This window comes from Crinia signifera, chromosome 6 (genome assembly GCF_055691185.1).
Source record: "Crinia signifera chromosome 6, ASM5569118v1, whole genome shotgun sequence".
In the NCBI taxonomy this organism is placed as follows: domain Eukaryota; kingdom Metazoa; phylum Chordata; class Amphibia; order Anura; family Myobatrachidae; genus Crinia; species Crinia signifera.
In genome coordinates this window covers 80,703,561-80,720,535 of record NC_139222.1, presented here as the reverse complement: position 1 = coordinate 80,720,535, position 16,975 = coordinate 80,703,561, and the positions used below count along the sequence as shown (strand labels likewise).

Here is a 16,975-nt window from a genome sequence, read left to right as displayed (position 1 = left end):
AGAGGGCATAAGGAGTATGTGGTGGAACATATCTTGGATTCCAAAGTAGTCAGGGGTCAGCTCAAGTTTCTTGTCCATTGGAAGGGGTTTGGAGATGAGGAAAGATCTTGGGTCCCAGAAAAGTTTTTGCTTGCGCCCAGGCTAAGAGCGGAGTTTTTTAGAAAATTTCCCTGGAAACCGGGTTCTAAGGGTTCGGTGACCCCTCCTCAAGGGGGGGTACTGTTACACTGCTGTCCCGGACCCGCCGGGACAGACAGTGTAGACGAGTTCCGGGGGAGACGTTGGGGGCGTCGCGCAGCAACGCCCCTAGCTTCCGTCCCCACGGCATCGTCAGCAGGCATCGGGGCGTTGCCGGGCAACGTCCCCGAGCGTCTCCGTCGGCGTGCCGGCGCGCTGACGTCATGCGCCCGGCAGCGCGGCGCACGTCAGCGTCAGCGGGGATTTCGAATAAAGAGCCGGCGTCTGCCCAGGACAGGCGCCGGTTATAGCTTTTGCACCTCAGGGTCTCAAGTGTTCCTGGTTCCCACCTATCCTCTACTCCTGGTTCCTGTGCCCAGTCGTCCTGCGTCCTGTCGTTGATTCCCAGCCGTGTCCTCCGTTTTGTCTCCTGTTCTCCTGGTGTCCGTGTGTTGTCCAGTTGTCCGTATCCTGGTTCCCGCTGCCGTTGCCTCCTCGGTGCACAGATAAGTGGGGTCTACCCCCAGACTGCCCTTACTCGTATCTTGATATTGATATAACACCTCTGTGTATTGTTACACCTGTTTGGAATAGTATTGTGTTACATCTTTACGTATTGTTACGTCTACCCTGTTTGCTACAGAGCAAGGGTGACCTCGCCTTCTTGGGTTAGTTAGTTATCCCCTTGTTCATCCTTGACATTGGTGGCAGCGTTGTCAACCCTTAAGACCTGGTGGCATCGGGGGCGGAGCCTGACTAACGGGCTCTGTCGAACGCGGCTATTATAGGCGAAGCCTAACACTAGCACGCAGCCGCCAATCTCATTCGGTGACAACGGAGTCAGGGTTGGCGAGGACACCCGGGTATCATAACAGTAGCTCCATCAGTTGGACCATTCGACCTCTGAGTAACCCTATGATGTATCAAACTGAGTGGTCTGTCATGCCTGCATTTTTCTAGTCAAACCCCCCCCCCCCCCCCATCCCCCATTACCTCCATTAAACACTTGCTGGCCACTCACTTTTGTGAATACACACTTGTGTGCACTATCGCTAGTCAATTGCAGCACACGCACAGTGAGGCTTTGGTGCATGAGCCTTGGCTCCACTGCTTCCAACTTTGATATTGCATGCACCTTTGACTTAGGCTCATTATTTCCCTACAGTATTCTCAGCAGGCATCAGTGGTTGAAGCTGCAGCCCTGGCAGAGCGATGCTCTAATATATCCTACTACAGCTTCACCCCACTGAGTCTCTAGATGCGCTCTAAAGTCTACAAGATATGACTCCAGTGTCCAACCTATTTAGAATTTCTCTTTGCAGATGCTCATCTCTTGACAGCAGTCCTAAGCCATTCTGGGAACTGGACCTCTCCATTGGCTGGGACTCAAACTGCATATTGGAAGTCGCTGTCTTTATCATGCTCATGATGACATCTTTCTCTGCAGAACATTAAAAAATGATCAAATTAACATAAATAATCCATTATTATTGTAATTAGTCATCATTTTATTATATTCACCAATTTTTTTTATTTTTTTTCTTCATGGTATCATATGGTTTAAATTTAAAATCTTAACTGTATAAATGCTGGAGCGTTGAGAACGGTGAAGTGGGTACAAAGTAGCCTACATAGATAGATAGATAGATAGATAGATATTTTCCATGGCGGTTCCAGACTCATTTTTGTCATTTTGTAGTCTGGACCAATAGCCAACTACTGTATTGTCGTGCATGATTACTTTCCTCCAAGATTCCATCATTGCTCCATGCACAGCTTAGTAGGCACCAAGAAGCATTGTGTGGATGAATAAATGTACATAAAGTATGTGGGGCCTAATTCCAATATACAATCAATATTTTGTGATTTATTTACTCCCAAAATGTGTTGTAGTAATATTGTAGTAATATTGCCAAAGAGAAATATCAGGTTCTATCAATGTAATATAAAAATGGAAGGAAGGGAAGGGAGTCTAATAAAGTAACCTGTGGGCAATGTTCGGACTCCACTATTTCGTTTAAGCCGCTGTCAACTGTATTTTATACATTGTGTTGAATAAGTTATGATTGTAAGAATGTGTAATCATTAGTTAGCTATTAAGGTTAACAGTTTGTACACTCTGAAGAAAAAAGCAACTGACATCAAGGAGTGCAGTAAGCAAAAAAAATGATATTATGAACTGTGGGCACTGTGTGGCATAATATGAATTGTATCATTACAATGTGGCATAATATGAACTGGGGAACTACAATGTGATGCAATGAGAAAGATGTAATAAGCCTCAAAAAGTTATAATGTGGATAATGATAAAGTACCAGCCAATTAGCTCGTAATTGCCAAGTTACAGACTGTCCACAATGGGCGGTATTCAATGTGAATACCGGCAACGTGCAGCGAATCCTATTTAGGATTCGCTGCACATTCGCCACTGGTCGCTGCGTTCCGGAGCCTCGCCAGGCTCCGGTATTTAACGAGTCAGGGGCTCGCTGCCCCTGACCGGCGAATATGAGCTCCTGCGGCGAACGCCGCAGGGAGCCTGAGGACGGCGGCAGGCAGGGAGATGGAAGTCTCCTTGCCTGCTCCAGAACGTTTGTGGGTGGGAGGTGGGCTCCCCGGGAGCCAGGCAGCACAGGCTGCCCCCCCGGGGGTGCCAGCAGGGGACCGGGTATATTCACTACACCCGATCATGAATATGTAATGATCGGGTGAAGTGAATATATAAATATCTAATGAGCGGCTCGGCTCCGGCCCCCTGCTGGCTGGTCTGTGTAAAAAAAAAAAATATATATTTTTTTTAAATTAAATATATATTCATGTGCTTACAGCACATGAATAAAAATAGCATGCCCCTCCTTAGAATAAAATTCCAGATTTTTTTACACCAAATGTAAAAAACAAAACACTTTATTTTAAAAGTTCACCTTCCACTTCACCATAAAAAGTTAGCGATTGCTACTCGGTGAATCATGGCGAAAAAAACCTTGAAATGTATTCACCATCTGGTCATTGAATATGGTGATTCACCGTTTTAGGCAGAAATTCGCCTTACAGCACAAAATCGCCATAAAAACCTGGCGAATCAGCCTCATTGAATACTGCCCTATGTCTCTTTTCAAGGCTTAGTACATCTGGGGCATAATATGAACTGGGAGCACTTCAGCATGGCACAATATCAACAGGGAAATTGCCACATAGCTTAATATAAACTAGGGGCACTACAATTGGTACACATGAACAATTACTACCGAGACTCAGGATCCTTGGGGCCACTTTTCATGATGTTATTAGGCCCTCTTCTAGTTCAGCCCCTGTCTCGAAGTAGATAAATTGAAATAGCTTTTTTAATACAATGAAGACAATTTCTTTCTGTAACTTTCCTCACCCCTGGGGTCGGCTGTCAGAAGCCACTGTTGGACAGAAGACAGGGAATCCGTTTGCAGAATCTGGCAAAGCAGTTCCAGTATCTGTTGACAGAAGAAAGACACATATTACAGTTCCAGGTCAGTGTGACCAGTTTGTGCTAATAACAGGTAGACTTTATGTGTAATGGGTGGGGAAACATTTCATAAAACTTTACAAAGTAGATCTTTTTAGTGTATAAAGTTCAAATGAGTATATTTCCCCAGAGTTTCTGCAAATAATTGATTTGTTTTCTGAAGTGCACAGAATGGAAAACATCTTTCATATTAATAAATCCTCCGTACAGTTTAAAATAGAGAACACTTTGATATTTCTTAGAACTTACTAGAAGTTCCTGGTCTTGAAAGAGAGAGCTTGTATTTGCCTTCTTGCTGGTGCCATTTCTGCTTGCTTTTCGGGATGCCTGTCGGCTCATCGCTCTTGCGGATGCAGGAATAATGCGTCCAGTTTGTGCAGAATACTGGGTGGATCTCCGGGGCTCATCCTGAGGATTAGTGCTACATTAAAAATATGCCAAATCCTATATGTTTTATACATAAGCTAATAATGTGACACACACAGAGTCAAACCCGCGAGTGCATCCGCACCTGCTGATTGCCCCCACTGCACTGACCCCTCTCGCCCCATCCCCGATCCTGACTACCCCCCTTAGCCCGACTGCCCGTGAATTTTCTGTGGAGTAGTACAGGCTGTTTCCACACTGCATACTGGCAGCCGTGGTGATTGGCTGCGAGCTCCGATTGACTCACCAGCCAGCTCCATATTTAAAAAGGCCACTGGAGTGGTGGGAGAAGCTTATGCTCTACTCTCCTCCCTTCACAGTGATCAGCAGCAGAACCTGGTCTGGCCGGTGTGGTGGGTGAGCACTACAGGGGGCCTTATATGTAAGCAGAGGGTGGGGGGCTTAGAAATATCAGTGCACAGGGCCCCATGATAGTACAACCCCCTGGGCCCTGTGCGATGACATTCCTCGCACACTCCTAATGACAGCCCTGCATAGGAGCTCTCCACTGTGTCCAGGGCTGCCCAGCAGTTAAGAGTTAACGCTTTAAAATCCTGTACATTTTCTACAGAGAGTGCTTCTGAAAGAGTAATAAAGTAAAAAAAATAAACAGAAAAAATGAGAACTATAGTAAATTTGCTATACAGACACTGCTGATGACCAAAGTGTCAGGAGGCATCTTTACGGTGTTAAAAAACAGAAGGAAATAATTAAAACATGCCTACATTCCCCCTCTACCCCCACCCCTTCCAAAAATAAATGGCAAAACATTTTGCAAAAAAAATGCTGTCCATACGTGCTGTACTGCAGACAAACCATTTGGCTGGTTGCTTATTAATTGCTATCACTTAAAGTAATGTATTCTTGTTGCAGCTCGTTAGGTTCTTTTATGGACATAGTGGCAGCACTGGCAACTGTAAGAATGTTGGAGCTTGTGATTCCACAAGTGCCAGCTCGCCCATGCAGTCAGTGAGAGTCAGGCCTTCCCGAACGTATAGTTCTTACAGTGGTATTTCCTCTAATGACTTCTTCATGCTATCGTCCAGGGAGGCCAGCATGGACCCCAGTCCTTTAAAATATCTGATCCAGGACACTATTTTCTTTTTATTTTTTATTTTTTGTTGGGTGGGGGGCTAAAAACCCTATGGAATTATTTTGTGCTGTCAAGACTGTGGCTGGTTTTACATTATGGTTGGAGGATTCCCGATTGTAGTCTGGCAAGGACAGCCTTTTGTAGCATGATTTGGGATATTTCACACTGTCCGGCTCCTGCCGGACGGCGAAATCCCGCACGGCTTAAAAGCCGTGCCGTCCCTGCAGTGTGTAAGGCCGGTTTCACAGGGAGCCGTGCCGCACACAGTAGTTTATTATGGAGGGGATGGCTACAGCCCGGCAGCCGTCCCTTCCAGTGGCGGGATCCGGCTGCAGCTGTGCGGCCGGGCCGTTGCCGTCCCGTGTGTGTCCATTCACAACTAATGTGTGCGGTACGGCTCCCTGGCCGTGCGGGATTTCGCCATCCGGCAGGAGCCGGAGTGTGTGAAACCGGCCTAATGGACAGCTATGTGTCCAGTCACACGGGACGGTCACGGCACGGCTGCCGGGTAGCAGCCGGATCTTACCACTGCAGTGTCCGGCTGCCGTGCCGTGGCCATCCCGTCCTCACAGGTCAGTGTGTGCTGAGGGCGATGGGGGCCTTTCACACACACCGGTCATTTGGTGTCCGGTTTTTGCTCTCCACAGCCACCAAACTGACGTCACTTCAGTTTCTAACCTGAAATTTACACAGCACCAGCTCACGGAGCCGGTGCATGTGAAAGAAACAACTGTCAGGCAAAAAGCAGGACAAAGTGTGTCCGGCTTTTTGCCGTCCGGTCAAAACCGGAATGTGTGAAACTAGTTTTAGGGTTATTTCTTACTCTGAATTCATCTGTACACTTCTTGATGTAGCAGCAGATGACAATATTAGGGTCATTCAGATTGTGCATCACAAAGTACTGATAATTATGTGCAGGACCTCATGGCTCACCAGAGAAGGCTAGTTGAAGAGGGCTCCATCTGTAAGCAGCAGCGATAGCACCTCCACCCCTGTATTGTATTTAAATATACTATATGTGTTAGATATGGAACATTTAGGATTACATCTCTGTTTAGCCCAATGTCTGCAGAGTCTCTTCCCTGCGAAGGCCCCTAGGGAGTCAAAATCTCACATATTATCTCCTAATGCGATTTTCATTTTACCAATCAAGAGATTCTGGAAACTGTCATGTAAATCTGATGTCTGTAGTTTAGGTAGCTTAAGTTGTTAATTGGTACATTACATTAATATACTATTTTCTCTTTGGAGTCTTTATTGTACTGTAAGGTCTTTATTTCTGCGAGGGGATTCTTTTTTTTCTATCTATGGAAATAATTTAAGAAATATTGGGATAACGTGGAGGGTGATAAAGGGCCAGATGTATCAAGCTTCAAAAAGTAATAAAATGGAGAGTGATAAACAACCAGCCAATCAGCTCCTACCTGTCATTTATTCAAACCTAGTCTGTAACATGGCAGTTAGGAGCTGGTTGCCTGTTTATTACTCCATTTTATCAATTTTTGAAGCTTGATACATCTGGCTAAAAGGGCCATATGTATTATAGCGGTTCCCGCTTCACCTCATTAACGAGGCGAAGCAGGTAGGGACATCGAAGAGGGTAAATGCAAACTCCCCCTCCAGATATGTCCCATTGAGACTACGCTGTCTCCTTCCCCCCGGCCGGCTGTACTGGGCATGCGTGCGATCTCACTACTCACACAAGATCTCCAGCGCAGCCCCGAGCCGGCAGCAGGGACAGCACTGTCCCTGTTGTAGGGATAGGGCTTCGCCACCCTAAAGCTGTCAAAGCTGATAGCGTCAGGGGGTGGAATGCTCAGCGATGCTGACAGTTCATATATTTGCCCTTCATATTGACAGGGGTGCTATGTGCCCCTGTCATTTGGTGCACACCGGCTCATTCTTACATAGGGGAGAAGCAGTATTAGAGCACATAACATGCGCTGATACCCATTTTCCACCATAGAGCTCTTTCATACATCTGTCCCTAAGAGAGATAAAGGACCAACCAATCAACTATTAACTTTTAAGTTACAGGCTGGGTTTGAGATATGACAGTTAAGAGCTGATTGGCTGGTCCTTTATTTCTCTTTATCACCCTCCACTGTATCTCTAGTTAAGGCTTAATACATTTGATCGTAATTTTCTTTTAAGATTAAATTAATAAAATTTTGATCCGTCATCGGAGCTCCTAAAGGGTGTGGGGCCCAGAGGCTGGTTCCTACTATTCGGCAATATCACACTGCTTCACATCACCAATTGTGATTCTTAAATGCCCAGTGAAATACAATGCAAACTTTGTGGACATGGGCTGCTCAATATTTTGATGCAAATTGAAATAAACTTATACTTTACATTAGGAAAACAACTGCCTAACTACACAACAACAAAAGCAATGCAGATTTGCACACAAGTCACAGGACTTGAACAGAACTAAATAAAGATATTTCATGCTTACCAACTTTCTGACTGCCCCATGCAGGAGGGTGCAACCAGGTCAGTATGATAAGGGGCGTGGTCTCAACATGGTTTGACAGTGTGGGGGCATGGATGCTTGATTGCACCATTGTAGTCTCGCCCCTGTTATTTAATGTGAAGAATCCCTGCAGTGAATAGCAGGGAGCAAAACTATGGGAGGTGTGGGCTGACCTGGGGGGGGGGAAGGGGGGGGGGGGGGGGCACCACTTGATTTTTGGGAGCCTCTCACCAAGAGAGTAGAATGAGAAATTCACCATCTAAGCAAACAACTCCAATCCATGTGCCTGCTGAAGTACAGTAGTTGTCATCATTATGAGTGCACCCTTGTACCAGTCTTATTCCTGAATGCAAGAGATCTGTCTGAAATCTACATGGTCTCTCACTTATTTAACTATGTGTAAACCCTACAGTTACACCACATCAGGCCGAAGTGGAGTGTGCACTGCTGCAATATTAAAGGATTTTTAAGATCAGTCTCTCTGTGTGGAACACTGAAACTTTAAAGTTACTATACTAAGTAGCATAGCGTAGTGGGTAACATGCTGGGAGTGAGAGCTTAAAATCCACAGGATAGATTTAAAAGAAGCAGTACAAGTACCTCTTTTTTCTGTGGCTGGTTATCAGAAGTGCAAACTTTTGCAGCAAGTTCTCTCAGTTCTTCCCGCCATGCTTCAGACACAGAGCCTGGATTTAAAGAGATTAGGGTTATACATTATATTTAAGAATAAAAGATTTCAAGCAATATCTGTAGTAGGCACTATGACAGTAGCTGGGAGTAGAGCGTCTATGGGGCATTGTCAAAGCTGTCAGGCTTTTGATAAGTCAGGAAGTCACCTAACATTTAATGCGTTTTCTTTCTTCAGCAACTCTGATTCTCTGCCTCATACGTACTAAGCCTTGGAGAGTAATAAAGTGGAGAGAGATGAAGTACAGATAGAGCCATCCTTATCTAACCCTTTAATAGGATTAAGTGAGCCAGAGCTGTCGGATTTAATCCTCTGCTAATTCCCTACTCTATTGTTCTATGTATTGTATTGCAGCTGAGAACAATAGATTATAATAAGCCTTGGTGAGCCATGGCTCACCGTGGCTCTCAAAAGAAGGCTAGTTGAAGAAGGCTCCATCTGTACCAGCCATTCAGCTTCTAACTGCCAAGTTACAGGCTGGATTTGAAAATGACGGGAGCTGATTGGCTGGTAGTTTTTCTCTTCACCCCTTGTCAGTCTCCAAAGCTTAGTGCATCTGCCCCTTAACTTGTGTTGACTCACTTGAGCAGTCTTTCTACAGTACCCTCTTTTTAATTCATATTTCCAATAGAATTCTGCATGACAATCTATTTCTTATGCCACTTTATTGCTGCTCTATCCTCATTCACTATATGACTAGTTACACATGCCCTCCTCCACTGAGAACACGATCACTGCATTTCTACATTGGCATCATACATGGATGAATTATGGGTGGTTCGGCCACTATAGGTGAGGATGAAGCTCATGCACAATCCCTTCACCTGAGCCCTTGTTCATCTTCCTGAAACACTTGTTTTGCTCTCAAAATATGTATGGGTATAATAATACAATCATATTGATCCCAGAATACTTGCCTGTTCCGAGAAAGGGGACTATGTTACCACGAGGATCTCCTATAGGCATGCATGGAACACCCATCATATTGGTAGGGAGTGTGCTTCTTATCATGGGGTGAGGAGACATTTGAGATGTAGCAGACCACTCATCATTGACAATGCATATAGGGATTCCATTAAGACCTGTTTTAAAAATAATTTAACTGAAGATAATGTAGAACACAAAATCTATAATCATGAAACGTTAAGATGATGTAAACAATATTCTTCATTAGTCTTGTGATCATTTTGATTATATTTTTGTGCCACTAGAAGCATAGAATAAACATGTTTCTAAACACACAGTGGCAGCTAGTAGTAGTATTATAGTGTTTTTATTCCTCCATCCTACTCCACAGATGGTAGAAATGCAATATTGAAATAAGACCTGGTATTAACCAGTCGAGTAGACAGCCTTGGTTAGTTGTCCACCTTGTGTAAACATCGTATACTCCATACCACAATCCTAGTCCAGCAGAGAGGACTCCTCACAGGTGCATTTCTACCACTCTGCTACCCTCTCATCAGGTGCTCCACTGCACCTAGTATCCTGCACTGCACACACATGAGGAGGTTACACATCATCAACTCCATCTATATCACTGTGCCAATAATTAGGGACTCTTATTTAGTGTCGCCAAAAGAGTGTGGATGGTGGTGGTGGTGTGTGTGTGTGGGGGATCAGGTTATTTTTTACCCAGGCCTGGGTCCATTGGAGGGTCCCGCTCCCCCTCTCGCACTGCAGAGAGCCTGGCAGTTATAAATCTTAATATTTGTATCTTCCATGTCATGAAGGGACATCACTAACAACTACAAATGTAGCAAACAGAAACACAAGTAAATTGTATCAAAAGGGTGCTTAGATGGTGCTCAACCATCTAAGTGCCCTTTTGGCACCATTTTCTTGTACAGTATTTCTGTTTACATTTGGGGGTTGAAGGTGAAGGCCCTGTCTGTTCATAGGCTGCACTGGTGGTGTAACGGCGAAAATATCTTTGAACATTCTCCCGTTTACAAATGTGGCAAGTCAAAATCATACAACAATATTGTTCTTTTCTTTTTTATAAATGATTAAAAGTTGCATTTAATAACGGAAGGGTGCCACATTGGGCCAGATGCACCAAGCTTCAAAAAGTGATCAAATCGAGCGTAATTAACCACCAGCCAAACAGCTCCTAACTGTCATATTTCAAAAGCAGCCTGTTAGATAGGAGCTTATTGGCTGGTTGTTTATTACTCTCCACTTGTACCAAACTTCAAAAAGTGATAAAGTAGAGAGTGATAAACAACCAGCCAATAAGCTCCTATCTAACAGGCTGCTTTTGAAATATGACAGTTAGGAGCTGATTGGCTGGTGGTTTATTACGCTCTATTTGATCACTTTTTGAAGTTTGGTCCATCTTGCCCTTTTCTCCCCTTTTGTCTAAGAAGTTACAGGACTGCATGGTGCCAATGTCATTCCTTAATAAATATCGGATTTCTCCTGCATTCAAATTTTCTTGGAATTAAATGATGTGGAAACTTCTATTTATGTGGGACATATTCCCCAACTTTCTGCATACAGTATATCAGAACAAACCTTGAATATGGGTGACTACATGAGGGTGAGGGTTGTGTCTTGAAAAGAATGGCTGCTGGCTGATATTGCCAAACCGAGTGCTTTTTGGATCAGATCTCATTGCTTCATCACTGAAACGCAGGGGTGTGTTCTGAGCAAGATTTTCCAGTTTTCCAGATAAAGCCGTAATATCTTGACTTTGAAAAGTGCTGGACACAGGATTCTTCATCTGCTCCATCTTTTGTTTTGATAACATATGATTAGCACTGTAAAGGAGAGGAAACAGAAAACTATTATAGACCATAAAGTGTCACATTGGGGGTTTGTTTTGTACTCTGTCCTGGGGCCACATAACTGGACTCGTTACCACTGTATACCTCCCAACTTTAGAAAGTATGAATGTGAGGCCTGGTGCTACAAAGGTGCACCTGCTTCCAAAAAGGTATGGTGCTTTAAGTGGAGGGGTGAGGCCTCGAGTGGAGGTGATGGGGCCTCGCTGCAGGTCATTCTGGGGGGAGCGACAGTGCTATAGCCTTATTTAGGGACCTTTAATGCAGAAGAAATGATCATTCTACAGCAGGAAGAACAAAAGTGTGGAATCCCTCTGTCATATATGGGGAGCCCATTGGTTACGTGGAATCTGAATTGCTCCGAACAGTGCCCCCCCGAGCCCGCCATGAGACACGCTCACAAGTTTCCGGGTTTGCTTGGAAACTTGAGTGCAGCCGAATGGCATAGTCTCGCGTCTTTATAGACTTGGTGTCTCGAGAATTCAGCGCCATTTGTCCCACGCTTCCCCAAGCAACGCACAGCTTTGCAATGGGGCGGGGGGGTTGTTGTTGACATTCAACTTGTTGTACTTGTGCTAACTTAAGTTGTGCTGGGGGTTTGTGCAGGGGGCTTGTGGCTGTGCAGGGGGTTTGTGTAGCAGGTTTGCTTTGTGCTGGGGGTTTGGTTTGTGCAGGGGTTTGTGCTGGGTTGTGTCAATGACAGTAATATTCATCACATCAGTCAGTGGGCAGGCTGTATCAGTGTACTGGTTGTGTTAGGCAGGCTGTGTCAGTCAGTGTGTCATTGCAGAGGCTGTGAGTTAGTGTAGTGGGGTACAGTACACAGGCAGGCTGTCAGTCAGCTTTTCATTTTTTTTACATTGTTTGTGGTGTGTGTGATGTGCTGCACTGCACCCCAATACACCATACTGATACTGTCAGAAGTTCTGTGTGTGATTGTTCTGCCTCCACGCAGTGTTGTGCAAGCTTCTTTATTGTTTGTGTGTACTGCACCCCAATACACCATACTGATACTGTCAGAAGTTCCGTGTGTTAATAACCAGCCAGCTTGCTGCAGACCTTGGCCTAATTTCAATGAAAACAACATTGTGAGCTGCAAAGTTATCAAAATTGTCTGGAAGGGGCAGGAAATGAATGTTATTGAGGTTAATGTTACTCTAGGGACAAGAAAACACAAAAATTACGTGAATTGTGCATTTTTTGACCAATTAAAATAAAAATCCAAATCCAAAGCCTTTCACAAAGCCTTTGACAAAGCCAAATCCCAATCCTGGTGACGGCGTGGGTGTATTTGGGCAGATTGGGCATAGGAAATATAGGGGAATTGTTCCAAGTTTACTGTTAATTATTGAAATATGAATTAAGCTATTACAAACAAGCATCTTACATACTTTTACTGTTAAAATATATCACCCCAAGGCCAATTTTATTAATAGTTGCATGGAAAAAGATGAGGATGCAGTATTTTTGCTACAGTATGTTGGACATTTGTTGGCTTGCTACTGCTGATATACTGACATAAATTGACATGAGGATTTTACCTACAAATTGGACAGCACACTATTACATTAGTTCTACATTTTATTTATGCTGATTAATGCACGATTAACCTGGAAAGAGCAGCGGAGACCAGAAAACAGTAAGATGTTCTGTGTTAATGAAAGGAAACATTGCATAAGGGAATTTAATTCCATGTTTTATTAGATTTTAAGCTATAAAATCAAGGCAGAGATCTCAGAAGCTATATTAACTAACCTCTTTTATATAATAAAAATGAAATGCCTCATAAAGCCTCACTCACACATCCCTGATGGCATATTTATAAATAATTCAAGCGTCTCAAAAACATCAATCAACATCATCTTCACTGAACAACGATTTAAGGTGAAATTTGTAGTATCAGCTATGTACGACAAACAAATATAAAACTATTAATAATTAAAGTGTGACTCCTAATTAAAAAAAAAGTGGTTGCAGTGAAAATAATTTATTAACAGTTTCTTTCTATTGCATAATGGTCAGCCAGGATGCAAAGGTTCTTAATGGCATGATTAATATAGTACACAATCAGGCGCAGTAACAAATTCTGCTGTGAAGAATTCAAACTAAAAACATGTATATAACCAGACGTACTGTACATATCCCCTTCCTGACAGAGCCAGTTTTTGCCTTCCTGACAGAGCCCTTTTTTTCAAATCTGACATGTATCACTTAAGTGGGGATAACTTTTTTTTGCTTTTACTTATCCCAGTGATTTTGAGATTGTTTTTTCGTGACACATTGTACTTCAAATTAGTGGTAAATTTTGGTCGATACAGTCTGTGTTTTTTTGTGAAAAATACCAAAATGTCGTAAAAAAATGGAAAATTTAGCAATTTGCAAAATGTTAAATTTTCTGCTTGTGAGACAAATAATCATACCACTCAAAATAGTTAATAACTAACATAGACCATATGTCTACTTTATGTTTCCATCATTATTTCAACTTCCTTTTAATTTTTTTGGACACTAGGAGGCTTACAATATGAATAGCAAATTCTCAAAGTTTCAAGAAAATTTCAAACACTGATTTTTTTAGGGACCAGTTCAGTTCTGATGTGACTTTGAGGGACTTGTATGTGAGACACCCCCATAAATGATGCCATTTCAAAAACTGCACCCCTCACAGTATTCACAACAGCATTTTGGAAGTTTGTTAACCCTTTAGGTGTTTCACAGGAATTAAAACAAAGTGTAGGTGAAATTTCAAAATTTCATTTTTTTTGCAGATTTGCAATTTTAATACATTTTTCTAAGGAACACAGTAGATTTTACTAAAGAAATGTGACTCAAAATTGATTCCCCCAATTCTTTTGTTTTCATAAATATCCTATATGTGGCCCTAGTGTGCACGTTGACCAAACCACAGGCTTCATAATAGAAGGAGCACCTACTTGATTTTGGAGCCTCCTTTTTATGAGATTATTTTTTAGGCACCATGTAGGTTTCTAGGCACTATAAGATGCTAAAATTTAGGAACCCCCCCACAAGTGACCCAATTTTGCAAACTACACCCCTCAGGGAATTCATCTAGGGGTATAGTGTACATTTCAAACCCCCAGGGGTTTCACCAATTGTGGTACAACTGGGCAGTGAAAATGAAAAATTAAATTTTTTACACAAAAATGCAGTTCTGGCTCAAAATTTTTCATTTTCACAAGGAATGAAGGAGACAAAGCACCCCAAAATCTGTGCCCCAATTTCTCCCGAGTACGGCAATGCCTCACATGTGACCAAAAAATACCATTTGGGTGCATGGCAGGACTCAGAAGGGAAGGAGTGATTTTTGGATTTTGCAGCTCAGATTCTGGTGGAATGTTGGTGGGTGCTATGTCGCATTAGCAAGACCCCCCAAGCACCAATACAGTGGAACCCCCCCACAAGTGACCCCATTTTGCAAACTACACCCCTCAGGGAATTCATCTAGGGGTATAGTGTACATTTCAAACCCCCAGGGGTTTCACCAATTTTGATACAAATGGGCTGTGCAAATGAAAAATTACATTTTTTACACAAAAATGCAGTTCTGGCTCAAAATTTTTCATTTTCACAAGGAATGAAGGAGAAAAAGCACCCCAAAATCTGTGCCCCAATTTCTCCCGAGTACGGCAATGTCTAACATGTGACCAAAAAATACCAGTTGGGTGCATGGCAGGACTCAGAAGGGAAGGAGTGATTTTTGGATTTTGCAGCTCAGATTCTGGTGGAATGTTGGTGGGTGCTTAGTCGCAATAGCAAGACCCCACAAGCACCAATACAGTGGAACCCTCCCACAAGTGACCCCATTTTGCAAACTACACCCCTCAGGGAATTCATCTAGGGGTATAGTGTACATTTCAAACCCCCAGGGGTTTCACCAATTTTGATACAACTGGGCTGTGCAAATGAAAAATTACATTTTTTACACAAAAATGCAGTTCTGGCTCAAAATTTTTCATTTTCACAAGAAATGAAGGAGAAAAAGCACCCCAAAATCTGTGCCCCAATTTCTCCCGAGTACGGCAATGTCTCACATGTGACCAAAAAATACCATTTGGGTGCATGGCAGGACTCAGAAGGGAAGGAGTGATTTTTGGATTTTGCAGCTCAGATTCTGGTGGAATGTTGGTGGGTGCTATGTCGCATTAGCAAGACCCCCAAAGCACCAATACAGTGGAAGCCCCCCACAAGTGACCCCATTTTGCAAACTACACCCCTCAGGGAATTCATCTAGGGGTATAGTGTACATTTCAAACCCCCGGGGGTTTCACCAATTTTGATACAACTGGGCTGTGCAAATGAAAAATTACATTTTTTACACAAAAATGCAGTTCTGGCTCAAAATGTTTCATTTTCACAAGGAATGAAGGAGAAAAAGCACCCCAAAATCTGTGCCCCAATTTCTCCCGAGTACGGCAATGTCTCACATGTGACCAAAAAATACCATTTGGGTGCATGGCAGGACTCAGAAGGGAAGGAGTGATTTTTGGATTTTGCAGCTCATATTCTGGTGGAATGTTGGTGGGTGCTATGTCGCATTAGCAAGACCCCCAAAGCACCAATACAGTGGAAGCCCCCCACAAGTGACCCCATTTTGCAAACTACACCCCTCAGGGAATTCATCTAGGGGTATAGTGTACATTTCAAACCCCCAGGGGTTTCACCAATTTTGATACAACTGGGCTGTGCAAATGAAAAATTACATTTTTTACACAAAAATGCAGTTCTGGCCCAAAATTTTTCATTTTCACAAGGAATGAAGGAGAAAAAGCACCCCAAAATCTGTGCCCCAATTTCTCCTGAGTACGGCAATGTCTCACATGTGACCAAAAAATACCATTTGGGTGCATGGCAGGACTCAGAAGGGAAGGAGTGATTTTTGGATTTTGCAGCTCAGATTCTGGTGGAATGTTGGTGGGTGCTATGTCGCATTAGCAAGACCCCCAAAGCACCAATACAGTGGAAGCCCCCCACAAGTGACCCCATTTTGCAAACTACACCCCTCAGGGAATTCATCTAGGGGTATAGTGTACATTTCAAACCCCCAGGGGTTTCACCAATTGTGATACAACTGGGCAGTGAAAATGAAAAATTACATTTTTTTACACAAAAATGCAGTTCTGGCTCAAAATTTTTCATTTTCAGAAGGTATGAAGGAGAAAAAGCACCCCAAAATCTGTGCCCCAATTTCTCCCGAGTACGGCAATGCCTCATGTGTGACCAAAAAGTGCCAGGACTCAGAAGGGAAGGAGTGATATTTGGATTTTGCAGCACAGATTCTGGTGGAATGTTGGTGGGTGCTATGTCGCATTAGCAAGACCCCCAAAGCACCAATACAGTGGAAGCCCCCCACAAGTGACCCCATTTTGCAAACTACACCCCTCAGGGAATTCATCTAGGGGTATAGTGTACATTTCAAACCCCCAGGGGTTTCACCAATTTTAATACAACTGGGCAGTGAAAATAAAAAATTACATTTTTTTACACAAAAATGCAGTTCTGGCTCAAAATTTTTCATTTTTAGAAGGTATGAAGGAGAAAAAGCACCCCAAAATCTGTGCCCCAATTTCTCCCGAGTGCGGCAATGCCTCATGTGTGACCAAAAAGTGCCAGGACTCAGAAGGGAAGGAGTGATATTTGGATTTTGCAGCACAGATTCTGGTGGAATGTTGGTGGGTGCTATGTCGCATTAGCAAGACCCCCAAAGCACCAATACAGTGGAAGCCCCCCACAAGTGACCCCATTTTGCAAACTAAACCCCTCAGGGAATTCATCTAGGGGTATAGTGTACATTTCAAACCCCCAGGGGTTTCAC

General features: G+C 43.4%; 1 protein-coding gene across 2 annotated transcripts in view; it reads right to left on the bottom strand.

The window, feature by feature from the left end:
• LOC146007741 (protein TBATA-like) overlaps window positions 1-16,975 on the bottom strand; it is a 52,256-nt gene that overhangs the window by 10,754 nt on the left and 24,527 nt on the right. For both annotated transcript variants that reach the window (XM_083146324.1, XM_083146325.1), the window contains 6 exons: window positions 10,874-11,118; window positions 9,274-9,438; window positions 8,269-8,354; window positions 3,923-4,081; window positions 3,560-3,641; window positions 1,477-1,618 (listed from right to left, as the gene is read on the bottom strand). In XM_083146324.1, the coding sequence (XP_083002450.1) occupies window positions 1,477-1,618; window positions 3,560-3,641; window positions 3,923-4,081; window positions 8,269-8,354; window positions 9,274-9,438; window positions 10,874-11,118 (879 nt within the window). The remainder of the gene's footprint in view (window positions 1-1,476; window positions 1,619-3,559; window positions 3,642-3,922; window positions 4,082-8,268; window positions 8,355-9,273; window positions 9,439-10,873; window positions 11,119-16,975) is intronic.